At 39.5% G+C, this 15,453-nt stretch overlaps 1 protein-coding gene across 4 annotated transcripts in view; it reads right to left on the bottom strand.

Moving 5' to 3' along the window:
- FYN (FYN proto-oncogene, Src family tyrosine kinase) overlaps positions 1-15,453 on the bottom strand; it is a 308,067-nt gene that overhangs the window by 81,890 nt on the left and 210,724 nt on the right. For all 4 annotated transcript variants that reach the window (XM_069077031.1, XM_069077030.1, XM_069077033.1 and 1 more), the window contains 2 exons: positions 7,689-7,946; positions 3,047-3,143 (listed from right to left, as the gene is read on the bottom strand). In XM_069077031.1, coding sequence (XP_068933132.1) covers positions 3,047-3,143; positions 7,689-7,935 — 344 coding nt within the window. In that variant the 5' untranslated portion in view covers positions 7,936-7,946. The remainder of the gene's footprint in view (positions 1-3,046; positions 3,144-7,688; positions 7,947-15,453) is intronic.

Below are 15,453 nucleotides of genomic sequence, written 5' to 3'. Positions count from 1 at the left end.
TGTGTGTGTGTGTGTGTGTGTGTGTGTGTGTGTGTGTGTGTGTGTGTGGTGTGTGTACATACAGGCAGATAGGTGGCACAGTGGACAGAGCACCAGCCCTAGAATCAGGAAGACTCATCTTTGTGAGTTCCAATCTAGCTTCAGCCACTTACTAGGCATGTGACTCTGGACAAGTCACTTAACCCTGTTTGTGACATGTTTCCTCATGTGTCAAATGAACTGGAGAAGGAAATAGCAAACCACTCAGTATCTCTGCCAAGAAAACCCCAAATGGGGACATGAAGAGTTGAACATAAATGAAACAACTGAATAACAAGTATACACATCCATCCATCCATCCATATGTGTAAGTGCTTACCTCATGTATACATGCATACATATTGTTTTTTCCTATGCTACTGAGAGTAGGGGATTCCTTTTTTTGTCTTTGTATACCCAGTGCCTAGTGTAGGGTCTGGTGTAAGGTAAGCACTTGCTTGATAGTACCAAGAAGTCATCTGATAAAAACGGCAGGAGACATGAACCCAGATTCAGGAGATATGGATTCCAATCCAACTCCAAATCCTGCCTCTGACATTTATTAGCACCATTAGTAACAACCATGAACAAAGCACTCAACCCCTCTGGGCCTCAATTACTTCCTCTATAACATGAACAGATGGCATGCAAAAGTAGCAGTTGGAATTTATAGCACTTAAGAGTTCACAAAGGGGGTGGCTTGGTGGTGCAGTGAATAGAGCACCGGCCCTGGAGTCAGGAGGACCCGAGTTCAAATCCAGCCTCAGACACTTAACACAAAAAATTGCTGTGTGACCTTGGGCAAGTCACTTAACCCCAATTGCCCTCCAAAAAGCAAAAAAAAAAAAAAAATGGAGTAAGGATACTTAAAAAAAAAAAGAGTTCACAAAGCACTTCAATGTTATATGCTATTTGATCTCCACAACAACCTTGGAAGGTCAGTATATTTATTATACCCATTTCATAGATTAGAAAACTTAGAGTTGAAGAAGCCAAGTGACTTGCTCAGGATTATACTTATTAACTAATAAGTGTTAGAGGCAGGATATAAACCCGAGTCTCTCTTAACTCAAAGTCCGGTGCTCTTGCTACTGTTGCCTCCAGGGGTTGTGAGGAAGGGGTTCTGTAAACTTCAAAGGCTCACAGATCTAGAGTTGAAAGGGATCTTGGAGGCCTCCTCATTTTCTGGAGAAGAAAATGGAAGCCAGGTAGATTAAAGTCACACAGGTACATCAGAGGGGAGATCTGAACCCAGATCTTCTGATTCCAGAGTTAATCCTTTCCCCCCGTACCACACAAATGTGAGTATCTTACAATAATTACTCACAAATGCTATATTGAAAGCCCAAACCTAAAGAATGTGACAACGGCATTCCAAACCTCTCCCTCTCTCTCTAGTCTCTTCCCCCACCCTTAGTAATGAATTTTGATTCATGGATATTAATGAACACTTGTGGTTAAGTAGATAAGATCTTAGGGATCCAAAAGTGAGTTATTTGTCTAAAGAAGCAAGTTTTCTCATCCTAGAGGCGGCACATTTCTATTCCCTTCCCTAGATCTGAGTTCATTGTCAGAAGGTTTGGGCTTTCAGCTCACCAGGAAGAGGGAATTGTTAGTGCCTGTGGCTGTTCACTGTCAATAATTTTTCCCTTTTTTTCCTCCAGAGGCAAGGGATGTAAATAGTGCAAACTCTACAGTTGGGTGGCCTTGGAAATAGAGTTCTGGGCTTAGAGTCAGGAAGACCTGAGATCAAATCCAAACTCAGACACTTACCAGCTGTGTGATCCTGGGTAAGTCACTTAACCTCTGTTTGTCTCAGTTTCCTCAACTATTAAATAGAGATAATAACAGCAGCTACCTCCTAGGGTTGTTGTGTTTATCAAATGAGATAACATTTGTATAAAACACTCGTCCTCTCCAGTCCCTCCTTTCTATTTCTGTCCCCCTGATCTCCCACCCTACGGGGTTGCAGAGAGTACCATTTAAGGCAGAGGCCAGCTTTCTCACTGCATGAAGTCTGGGATTATACAGTGGGGGTGTGGTCTCTTCAAGGCAAGACCACTAACCAGAGCAGGAATATCAGCAAATCAGAGTTGGGCATCTATGAAAGGACCTCCTACCCTGGTTCTCTTCCACTTACTAGTGATGATGCTAGTGAAGAAAATCAAACTTTGGGAAGAGGCTTTCCTTACCATACATATGCCTCCCCTGTTTCTAGGGAGCTTGGATTTTGCCAGAGGGCTCTTATTTACATCTGATTCAGTCAGATTTCATCTACTCTAGCGAAGATTTGGAATCTGAGGTGGGGATGTGATCATTATTTCCTTTTTCCTTTAAAAGAAGAAATTTCACGATAAGACCATGTTAACCAATACCAGTTTATACCAAGCCTGGTATAAAATGTAGCATTTATAAAAGGCAAACATGGCAGCAGTTTGTACCATTTGTTCCTTTAAAACCTCCCCTCTTGTTTCAACGGGGCTCCTAATGACCACATTTAAAATGCATACATCTCAGTCACACACTGGAGTGGGTGAAACCTCTTCTTTTTCCATCTCACAAAGGTTTCAGTCACTCACAAAATTATATTATTTGGAAACTCCCCTGCAAATCTCACTAATTAGAATGTTTAGGAGTTTTGAAAACAGAAGGAATTTGTTGCCTGTTCTGAGTGAGGGCTTAGAGAGTGGAATGTCTAAGATGGGGGGGGGGGGGGAATTCTCTAGGCAGTGCCTAGTGTAGGCAGCTAAATCATGTGCCAGGCTTTTGAAATTATGGATGGATGGGGGAGGATGCTTGTTATTGTGGTGTACTTCAAAAACTCTCTGGAGGTGTAGTTTCATGGGACGCTGCACAGGGTCACCAATTGTGTTTGTTTTCCAAAATTTATATTGCTCTGGCTTGCTTAATTGGCTGAGTGCTTCTATTGCCTCCCTCACATCTGGAAAAGCTAAGAATTGATAGCACAAAAATCTCCTCCCCAAAGTCAAAGGCACGCGCATTCCTCAAGGGTACTTCCCAAACTTACGAGCTGTTAAGTATTTGAAATTTTTCTCCTTTATGAAAACTCAGGTCATCTTCTGTTCGTGCTTCATAGTCATAAAGGGCCACAAAAAGGGTTACACCTGGTAAAAGAAAACAAACCAAAAGCAGAGATTACAGAAGAATGTACTGATTCAGAGAAATTAGTCCCATTTCTTTCACCCTGCCATCAAAAAAATTAAGAAATAAAAAAGCTCACTTCTCCCTGATGCTGTTAGCATTGGTAATATGGTTAAATAATGCTTCACCACATCACAAAGCCGCGATGAGATACAATATCACAATTATAATGTGGGAAAAATGAATTATTGAGTCAGTAAGCATTTATTAAAAGCCTACTATATGCCAGGCTGGGGATGCAAAAAAAGACAAAAGACAGTCCATGCCCCCAGGGTGTTCCCAGTCTAAAAGGGGCTGCAGTGTGAAAACAAGTAAGTACTAACATCTGTGTATATTTATTTGTTTGTTGTCTCTGTTGGGCTGAATTTAGGCAGGTCACAAGGCTTTGTTTAAGGAAACACAAATTTGATCTGCACACATCATCTCTGGATGAATTCATGAGATAACTTTTTTTTTTTTTGCATGAGCTTTGTTACTTTATTGGCGTAGAAGGAGTTCCTAATGGGGAACACCCTTTAGCAAAGTAAACTTGTAGTCTTAGAGAGCTGCCTGGGGAGGAGGCAGGGACCACTAAAATATTAAGTGATTTTCCTAAGCTACACACCCAGCATAAGTCTGAGACAAAACTTGATGGCAGGTATGTGGTTTATTCTTTGTATTTGTATCCCCACTGTTATGCATACAGAAATGAACACTAAATAAATACTCACTGATTTAGTGATTTGATTGCAATAATCACTTGTTTTGCTGAAGGGCTAGGTAAAACTGACCTTTGTGCTCTTGGTTGTTGTAATATTTGCTCTGATACTAGATCTTATTAGGGTACCTTTTAGTTGAATATAAGCTCCTTGAAAGCAGACACTATTTCATTTTTGTCTTTTGATCTCTATCACCCAGGACAGTACCTGGCATACAGGCACTAAATAAATAGGTTGACTGACTGACTGATTGATATAACCTAGAGTTAGTGCTATAACCCATTTCAGGATGGGTGCTCAATGCTCCCTCCATTGAAAATAGATGTTTCTGTTGCTGGTGAAAGGGTCAATTTCATTTAAAGAGGTGCATTTATGTACATGGTGCATTTCACCAAAAAAGACATTGTGCTTACTCACCAATTTGTCCATAACTACTGTACTGTTGCCAAGAGAGGTCTTTTTGTTTCAGAATACATACTTTGTAGGGCAGCTAGGTGGCACAGTGGATAGAGGATAGGCCCTGGAGTCAGGTGGACCTGAGTTCATATCTGGCCTCAGAAACTTACTAGCTGTGGGACCCTGGGCAAGTCACTTAACTTCTATTGCCTCTAAATATATGTATACACTCCATATGTGTATGTGTATACACACACATACACTTTGCTCTGAACAGAAAAGAGTGTCTACTCTTTCCTTTTGGGTCAATTTTCTAATTCTTTTTGCTATGTCTTCTCAATTAAATTTCCCCACACTTCAAAGTGCCATCAATGGCAAGAAAAACTCATGGAATGGGTCCTTCTCTTTTATTCAATAAAGGGACTTTGCAATTGAGGTAGTTTCAAGACAACAGATGTGCCAATGAGACCATTCAAAATGTTAGGAGAGCACGTGGTACTGAATCTTTCAATTCTGTCCAAAGAGGGACTTCCTGCAGGAAAATTGGTATTCATCAGGTATGCAGTCTGACCATACAAAAGGAGACTCATTTGGCAATCATTTTCTTTTCTTCAGGCTTCTTTGAATGGTTAGAAAAGAGGCTATTTGGTATGTTGCTGAAAAATGGGCCTCTTGGGTGCCTAGAAGATCATTCACTGTCTTCATCTCAAGGAACATACAAATAGCTCATTACATTTATATTAAGAAAGTCTTATTTTGGGTTATGGATGGCATTTGAGGGTCTGTGACTAAATTTCTCTTTCTCTCTTCTGAAAATCACTCAATTAATATATATCTATAGAATATTATATGCAAGGCAATGTGCTATAGAAGTATAAACTCTATCCTTGCCCTTGTGAACCTTGTAATCGCCCTGGGGAGGTAGGGTATATATGTATACCCACATGTGTGTATATATATATATAATATATGTACAAGTACATATACATACATGTACACAATCTACATATAAATGTGTATATCTCTATACACACACAGAGATATATACATTTGGACTAGACCTGCAATTTCATTAATACAGAGGATTCCTGATGAGGAAATACCCTCTACCCATGCAGCTTTACAAGTCTCCTATGATCAATAGATCTGGAAGGTTACCTGGGACACTGAGTAAGTGACCTACCCAGGGACATATAGGTAGCATTTATCAGAAGTAAGAGTGGTCAGAACCTAGGATTGGCTCTCAGTTCTATCCACTATACTACACTACCTGTTATTCTTAGTATGTAGAAATAAAACAAAAGATCATTAATAGTGCAAGGCAGCAAAACTCATCCATGCTACTTATCAACTTATTTTTGGATTTCATGTTGTGATGGGAGTAAGACAGTATCTTATTCTTAGATTATGGCTGGTGCCAACAGGTTCTCTTGCATTCAAGAAAAATATAAAACATAATTTCAATTACTTGCCTATTATTCAATTATAAGAATTCATACTCTGTGTGTGAATGAGTTATCTGAGAGAGTGTCTACACAAACAGGGTATGAATTGACAAAAGTAAGTGTCACAAATTTCTGGAGAACATGGGAGATCATTCTGCCTTCCCCATTTTGGCCTTTTTTTCCCCACTCGGTGCTGTATAAAAGGACCTTAAATTAATGATTCTTCACCTTTTTGTGTTATGGACCTCTTGGGAAGTCTGGTGAAATGTACAGACTCCTTCTCAGGATAATGTTTTTAAATGCACATAATGTATAGAATTGCAAAGGAAACCAATTCTACTAAAATATAGTTATCAAAACATTAAAAAAAAAAAACCCTAAGTCCATGGGCCCCAGGTTGAGAAGCCCTGCCTTAAATATCTGTAAACCAATTGACTGATTTATTCATTCCTGCACACATAGGAGACAGGCTGTCCCTATGGACCTAGCCCTTTTATTTATTGCCCCCAAGTCAATCTCCTCTTTTCTCCATTCATGCTTGAGCAAGGATGCTAGGATGAATAGCCTGGGAACCTATTTCTAGTATTCATGTTTTTAAGGAAAAGCTACATTCATCATGAAGCCAAATGATCATTTTGAGGTAAGCATTGCTTTCCCCCTGCAAAGCAGGTGGTCAGAGAACTAGGTGGTTATAGTTCAGTAAGTGAGTCCAGTCCACCTACCTGGTTCAGTAGGGCGTCCAATTTTGACTTTCAACATAATGCTCCCTTTGTGGACTACATTAATTAAACATGGCATGTACATAGGAGGAAAAGGGACAAAGATTCTTCCTGACCCTAAGGTATCTCCTATTTCCCAGATGAGTAAAGAAGACATTCTTATTTCAAGTATTTATATAAATATATAAATTATTTCAGTTGGATGAAAAGTGTGAGGGATGAGGGGCTGAAATCCGGCTTATTTGTACCTAGTAAAATGATTGTTGAGCAAACAATTGGTACTTAATAAATACTTGATTGATGGATGGATAGAGAAAATTTCATATTATTTAAAGTTTTTCTAACAACAGGACAGGACAAGTAAAATCAGATACCACATTAACCAGTGTGAAAAGCTTTAGAAAACAAAAGTTTATAAAAACAAATGAAAAAAAAAAACATTCTGGTATCTTGGCAAAGAAGTACCCAACACTGGACAAAGCATGAGCTATGACAGTGAAATATGAATGTAAGGCAGGAAAATGAAGATCTGTGAACATGATAATTGACTTAGCAGGACATGCAAAGCTATTTTTAATGCATATAATATATAAGACTACAGAAAGATTAAATGCATATAATACATAGGATTGCAAAGAAAAGCAATTCTATTGAAATATAATTATTGAAACAAAAAAACCAGCCTAAGTTCATGGACTTTAGGTTGAGAATCTCTGCCTTAAATATACACATGTATGTCAAGAATTGTAGATGGGTAACAGAATAGCCAAAAGGAATGAATGGAGAAATCATAAGGAGAAACTAGGGGATGAGGGGAATGGCAAAGACTGAATTAGCCTATAACCGCCCAGACTGAAGATTGAGGAAGAAATAAAAGAGAAGTTAGAGGGAAAACTCTAAAGTTGACATTGGCAGAGTAGTGAATAGCCCATAAAGGCAAGTGGACCATGTTTGATAAGGCCCGTTATAGTCTCCAGAAAGAATTTTTGAGATAATGCTCATTTGGGGGTTGAGGGCCAGAGATGCTTTTTTTTTCCCCTTTCTCATCCTGATATTTTGACTTGCACTTCAAATGAAACTCTGAGCCCCATTTCCTATTACAGTCCCCAAATCTTAAAAGTGGAAGAATGAATTTCCTCCAGTGTTTTCAACTCTGGGGTAGAGTGACTCTCAATGAAGAGGAAGTCTCTGGGGCTCAGATATTAAACTGCACAAAACTTAAAAGCAAATACCCAGCACTGGAGGCCTACCTGTTCCTCCTCTTGTACGCAAGGTCCCGGTGTGAGAAGAAGAATTGACGCCCCCAAAGACAGTTAGCCCTTGGCCACCTGCTGCATGGAAGTTGTTGTAGTTGGGGATGGACGTCACGCCGAAACTCGGGTAATGCTGGGGAGTGGGGTCTGTCCCATAGCGGTAGCCAGAGCTCTGGTTTAAGCTGCCGTCCCTCTCCTCTGTCAGTTTTGTTGCTTCTTTATCCTTACATTGGACACAGCCCATTCTCTAAATTCCTACAAAGACAAAGAAGGTATGTTAATATCAGCAGTCACCATATTTGTATGAACTTGCTTAGTTCATGACTCAACAGATGGCCAGCATTCACAAGGTTGCTGTAAGCATTCTCTTGGACAGTTTTAGTTTAGCGAGGGACATGAGCAAAAATCCTCCTCCCCCATTGCAAATAGCTCTGGCTCAGACCCTCATCTCTTCTTACCCAGCCTATTAATAACAGCTTCCTAACTGGTCTTCTCACCATTAGTTTACCCATCTTTAATTTATCCTTCAAATGGCTACCTATGGGCATATCTCAGGATCATATCACTCATCTATTCCAACACCATTGCCCTCTGAATGAAGTGGCAGTACTGAAGAGATAACTGACAAGTTTTCTGAGTCAATCAGACCTGATTTTAAATCCTGTTTCTGATATTTACTAGCTGTGTGATAACAGAAAAGTCATTTAAACTTTCTGAGCCTCAGTTTCCTCATCTGTAAAATGGGGATACTAATACCTCTAGTACTTGCCTAAGGGTTGTTCTGAGGCTCTGATGAGGGGATGGATGTAACATGTTTTGTAAACTTCAAATCACTGTATAAAAATTACCATCATTGTAAAATCTCAGAGCTGGAAGGAACTTCACAGGTCTAGTCCAAACCGTATCTGAACAAGATACATTTGTGATGAAGTATTATCCATTTATGTGTGCATGTGTATATATACACATACATACACATATATAGCCATTTATTTTATATATGCATATAAATAGATACATCTATATGTACATATAGATTATATAGTTGTTCAGTGATTTTTTAGTTGTGTCTGACTCTTTGTTGATCCCCTTTGGGGTTTTCTTGGCAAAGATATTAGAGTGCTTGCCATTTCCTCCTCTAGTTCATTTTATAGATGAGGAAACTGAGGCAAATAGGGTTAAGTGACTTGCTCAGGGTTACACAGTTAGGAAGTGTCTTGGGCCAGATTTGAACTAAGGAAGATGAATCTTCTTGACTCAAGGCCTGGCACTCTATCCACTATACCACACTGTGTGTGTGTGTGTGTATCTCAACAAGTTGTCACCTTCCAATTAAAGACCTTTTCTAGAGGGAGGAATGAACCTATCATCCTCTAGAGGCAGTAAAAACCCTCTATTATGTTATCCTTGGACTTCTACAGTCTGGTTCCAATTTACCTTTTCAGCTTTTTTTTTTTTCATATCACTTCCCTTCATGGAGTCTACACTCCTAAACTGAGCTATTATTTGTCCTTTTTCCTTCTCATCCTGCCTTCCCCCATGTTCATAATATTTCTCACACCATACCCTTATGCAGAGAATGCAACATGTGGCTCTCTCCCATCCCAGCTCATCTCTACTTGCTGAATTTCTTCCTTCAAATCAAGGTCCACCTAAGAAGTCTCTTCCATTAAGACTCCACCCTCACCTCCACCTATAGAATACACTTTCTCCTTTTTCAAATTTATCACAGTACTTTGCCTGCACCTCTCCTTTGCACTTATCATATTCTCTCTAATATCATAATTATTTGAGTACAAATCTCATCCCCTATTAAAGAGTGAGCTTCTTGGAAGAAGGATCAACTTCCTATCTAGCTTTGTGCCCCCAAGTCCTAGGACAGTGTCTTGAACACATCATTCATGAACACATGTCTGATGAATAAAAATGCTGTCACTAATCGGCAGTAACTACCCATATGTTGGTTCAACTGATGATCACCTTTGGTTTGATACATACTCAGCAGGCAATAGGACTGTCATGTGTTATAATCCTCACTATGTAACAGCTTTCTTTCCAAACTGCTCCAAGTATTTTATAATCTAGTAATACAACCCTTGTCTGAGAGAGATGGGCTAGAGTCAGGCTAAAACAAGCCAAGGACGAGCCTCAGGCTCAGCTGTCCGCCTTCACCTATCCCCAAGCTGGTATGAAGCCCATTCAGTAAATCAAAAATATAAATCAGCTGGTACCACGTCTCTCATCAACAGTCTATAAAGCCTAAGAAAAGGAAAAGTGCTATGTAACATTTCTGGGTGGCATGACTAACTTCAGTCAGTTACTGAAACAAGATGATGATAAATATCAAAGTTAAGAAATAGTTCCTGGATGGAAAACAAAAACACACACACAAAAACCCCAAATGGCACAAACTAGAAGGCCCTATTATCATAAAATGTTTGCAGAATGTCATGACAGCTGACAGCAACAAAGCTATCATTAAAAAAAAAAACCAATTACATTTTCAAATCTCCATTAACCTTTATCTTCCCTGTTCTAACGCTTTCTAACCACACTTTGGAATTAATTGGAATCACTTTGTTACTAGACTTTGGTATATTTTCTCCCCACAAACAAAACTTGCTTTTCATTGTTTTGTTATGAAGGCTAGAAAAGAAGATGATTCCATTTAAAAAAAATTGTCCTTTTGTAGACAGTATATCTGGGCCAATGACTCAACTTTTTTGGAGTAGTGATACTGATTGCTGTTTCACTATCCTCCATGCTTAGAATGTATGCCTTCCTCACCTGTCTTGAGAATCCTGAGCTTCATTCAAGACTTAGCTCAAAGGCCAGTATCACTGACAGGTTAAATAATTTATTTATGATAACATAGTAACTGTCAAAGGAAGAACTTGAACCCATGTGTTTTTCGCAGAAACATATTTATACATCAAATATTTGTTGTTCGGTCATGTCCAACTCTTTTTGACCCCATTTGGAGTTTTCTTGGCAAAGATACTGGAATGGTTTTCCATTTCTTTCTTCAGCCCATTTGATAGATGAGGAAACTGAAGCAAACAGGGTTAAATGACTTTCCCAGGGTCACACAGTAAGTGTCTAAGGCCAGATTTGAACCGAGGAAGATGAGTCTTCCTCACTCTAAGTGTGGCACTCTATCCATTTTGCCACCTAGCTGCCCCTATATAAAATTTACACACATAAAACGAACTCTCTAAATCTCTGAAGTTACAGAAAAGTTGTGGAGGAAATTTCCACATTGGGACTGCTTTATACCAATTAAATCACAGGTTGAGACCTAACAAACATATTTTATATATGTCTATTATTCAAACTCAAATAATTATATACAATTTTATGTAAGTATATATACACATTTGTATATATAAATTAGAATTATTTTTTTAGGAAATATTATGGTATTTTTTAAATTAACAGTTAACTATCCATTATTAACTAGCATTGCTAGTATATAACCAGTTCTTGGAATTCCTGATATAAATGAGGAGTTTTTTAGTTACTGTGTTTTGACTCATTACAACACAAAGACTATTGATTTTAGTGTAAGTTTTTTGGAGGGGAGGGGAGTAGTGTTTCTCTTGCCTCTGGCTCTCAATCAGCACAAAGCTCCAAAACCACTATTTCCACAGTTTTTTATCAGTGGTGGAGTGGCCACCATCTGTGTATGCCCTGACAGATTTATAAATGTGAAGCCTGGACAACCAAGTCAGCTCCAACCTTGGCACTTCTTAGATGCAATATTATGGAAATTATGGTAGTTGGCACAGCTTGCTTTGTCTTTTACAGCCAGGACTCTGAAAAATAGTCTCTCCTGGTTCAAAGAAACTAAATAGGCAAAAAACAAATCACATGATGAAGAATTACATGAACTCAGTGGAAAGTGAACTGGAAGGGTGCTGGAAATAACCCAAGGCAAGAAAGAATGAGAACTAAGAAGTCTGTTTCTCTAGAATGTCTTGTTAGTCGATGTGGGTAAGGCTCAGGAGGAAATGCTTTGACTATGTTGACTTTCAGTAGCCCTGTTTTTAAGTACAACCTCTCCACAAGTACAGGTTTAGAAAGCAGAACTGGAGTGTCCTGAAACTTTCTCATGAAACGTGTCTCAATAAATACATATGGACTCGAATGTCAGCTCTGGAGATTGGGAATGTTTGGAAATGAGCCACCTTTAAAGCTCAGGCTGAGATCACCAAAGCCGGAACAAATTTACATGCAAATCACTTGAGATTAACATACAGCACTCTGTGTCCAACATGCTTTCTAACTTAATGGTAAAAGAATTTAATGAGTTTCCATTAGGAAAAACAAAATTTCTCCCAGGCATGACCTGCTGTATCTAATGTTACCTCAAAAACTGACAATCATTTTGCTCATTCTTTGCTTAATTTTCCTATGGCAAAGTTACTTAAAAAAAAAAAAACCAACAACAAATAAAAGGATAATCCTTTTTATAAAGGGATCCACTCGAAAGTGTTCCCTAATCTGGGTAGCTTTTTATATAACTCATCTCACTTAGAAAATACCAGGAGTGAATTTTTCATGGTATAGTGGAAGGAACACTGTAAGTTTTGGAGTCAAAAGATCTGAATTCGAATCCCAGCTCTGTTTATACCCCTATGGCAGGGGCCTCTCTTTGGACCTCAGCTCTGTCACCTGTAAAATGAGAGGGCTAGACTTTCTAAGGCTCTTCTAGCTATAAATCCTATGATTTCTTAAAATAAATCTTTCAATGGACTTTCTATCTCATGGATGTGAGAATTCCCTTTACTAGTAAAGACTGTGACCTATCCATGCCTTTTTCTGTGTGGCTCTTGGCCTTACTCTTTCACAGATACTCCATAGAGGCTCTATCTAACATTCAAGTCACAGAATTAATTAATTATTCCACTTCCACTGAGCAAAATAAGTTTAAAATTCCCATATATATGGTCAGCTTCCTTGTACACAAGCGATTATCATGCAACTGAAAATCTTTCCCTCTTTGGCATGAAGTCACCAAGAACTCTGATGAGAGGAATGGGTAAGCAAGTTAGAGGGAATTTTTATATTTGATTTTGCTTGTTTAAATCGAACTATAAGGACTAATAACATCATTGTAGCTTTCTTCTGAAAGCTTGGTGATTCTAATAAATAAAAGAAAAAAGAGAACTATCCTTAATCTCTGCCCTCTTATAAGGAAAAAAAAAAAGCATTTCCCAAGCAAAAAAAAAAAGAAAAACTTTCTTTAACCTGATCCCCACCCCTGCCAAAACTCTCTTCATTATTTATAATACTCTGGTGGGTACAGGATCTCCTCAATGTGAGTAGGGCCTCCAATGAGGCAGAGCTTGACCATCCAGACTTGTCCACCCTGGTGACTTATGCTGGTGGCCATCTTACAGTTCACCGCAGAGATCACATGTGGGTTGTCCATCCATGTAGCGTGTCTCTTGCTCTGTAGCGCCCCACCCCTGCCCCCACAGTTTTTGTTTGGTCACATGTCACTCTAAGGACATTCTTTCTGCCACTTCTCCTGCATAGTTCCTTGTGTTCTTGTGGTACAGCCAACACGCCCTTCTTCACTGTCCTATATACACAATAAAAATTTCCCCATCTTTATCTCAGCAACATTTTTTTTGGAGACTGCTATTCCATGATTTGTAATAATAAATCACTAGAAGAACACTGGTATGAAAAAAAACATTGGGCCTTCGTTTCAAGAAGTTTGGCATTATTGAAGAGACTATGCAATTTCCTCTGTTCCTCCTGTTCAGTTCTAGGCCTAATTCATTGTCCACTTAAGAGTGTCTGTTACAGAGAGAGATGGAACTGATGGTACTGGTAGATGAGATCTATGGTTTGTCTATCCAACTGCTTACAGCAGTTTGGACAATAGTCATTCTCTATATGCTTGTTTCTTCTTAAATGAAGTTAGGCGAAACTCTTTTGAATGACTGTTGTTCAGTTGTTTCAGTTGGGTCCTACTCTTTGTAACCTCATTTAGGGATTTCTTTCTTTTTTTTTTTGCTTTTTGGAGGGGGGAATGTAGGGCAGTTAGGGTTAAGTGACTTGCCCAAGGTCACACAGCTAGGGGTGTGTGTGTGTGTGTGTGTGTGTGTGTGTGTGTGTGTTGAGTGTCTGAGGCCAGATTTGAACTCAGGTTCTCCTGACTCAAGGTCCAGTGCTCTATTCACGGTACCACCTAGTTGTCCCCATTTAGGGATTTTTTTTTTTTTTAGCAATTGGGGTTAAGTAACTTGCTCAAGGTTACACGGCCAGGTGTTTCTGGGTGCGTGCTGAGTGTCTGAGCCCGGATTCGATCCCCAGGTCATCCTGACACTGGGGCTGGTGCTCTTACCCGCTGTGCTACATGGCCGCCCCCATTTAGGGATTTCTTGACAAACATAGTGGAGTGGTTCGCCATTTCCTTCTTCAACTCACTTGACACATGAGAAAACTGAGACAAACAGGGTCAAGTGACTTGCCCAAGATCACACAGCTAGTAAGTATCTGAGGCTAGATTTGAACTCACAAAGATGAGTCTTCCTGACTACATGCCCAGCACTCTATTCACTGTGTCACCTAGTTGACCCCATTTGAATGATTATAGGTCCCCAATTAGGAAGTTCTGTAATGTTTCTGGGCTTGAGGCAATCATCACAATGGCATCTGCAAATAAAAGCCTTTGGAAGACCTCACCAGTTAAGTCCCTTTGCAACTTGAACTCTGTTAGGCCTTCTATTTGGAAGTGGCAAACAAGTGTTTCCCTGGTTTATGCTTCACTTGATATTAATAATCAGACAGTCATAAAAGAGATTCTCTCTCTTGTGTCTCCTGTCTTTTCTTCCTTCCCTTCCTTCCTTCTTTTCTTTGCTCCCTCACAGATTTGGTTTCCCTATCTCACAAACGGGAAGTGTAGCAGCCACTCACAGGTCCAATCCCTCTACTGCTTGGCACAGAAGTTTTAACCTGCCTTACTTCATTGAACCTTGGACAGGTTCAATCATCTTTACAAAATCTCACGGCCCCCCACTCCTGGGTAATTACCATACTGACGCCAGACTTTGTGTGGACACCAGATCTGCTTCACCCACTGCAGCTCAGAGCTCCACAGCTTAAGCAAACAAACAGCCTCTACCTCCCTAGTAGTAGGATTAAAAGATATGTACCACACCTGACATCTTTTGGGGAATCTTCACAGGATAATAGGAGCCCAGATTTAGGACCAGAAGGAACTTTAAAGGTTGTCAATCCAAACCCTTCACTTTACACATGAGCACTAACTGATGCTGTGACAAGTTATGACAAAGACACATAGGCTAAGTGACAGGCGGAATTTGAACTCGGGCCTTCTGATTCCATATCTACCACTCTTTCCACTATAATACCTTGTTTCTCTTGTATTATTGTGACAAAAACACAGGCAATACCTTGTTGTAATACAATTGTGTTTTGGTACTGCCTATCACCTTGTCCCCTAAGATAGTCTCTCCTTTATGGTTTTATTTCATGATGCTGCTTGGTTCTCCTCTCACCCATCTGTATGTTTCTTCTCAGCCTCCTTTTCTGGATCATAACCCCTATCTTACCTCCTACCTAGGGGTATGTATGTCAGGCTTTGTCCTAGACTCTCCTCTCTTCTCTTCTCTTCTCTTCTCTTCTCTTCTCTTCTCTTCTCTTCTCTTCTCTTCTCTTCTCTTCTCTTCTCTTCTCTTCTCTTCTCTTCTCTTCTCTTCTCTTCTCTTCTCTTCTCTTCTCTTCT

This window comes from Petaurus breviceps, unplaced genomic scaffold (assembly GCF_028583685.1).
Source record: "Petaurus breviceps papuanus isolate PSGF00001 unplaced genomic scaffold, PetGlider_PUasm1.0 90977, whole genome shotgun sequence".
Lineage (NCBI taxonomy): Eukaryota > Metazoa > Chordata > Mammalia > Diprotodontia > Petauridae > Petaurus > Petaurus breviceps.
Note: the sequence above shows the minus strand (reverse complement) of the source record. Positions and strands in the feature narration are given on the sequence as shown.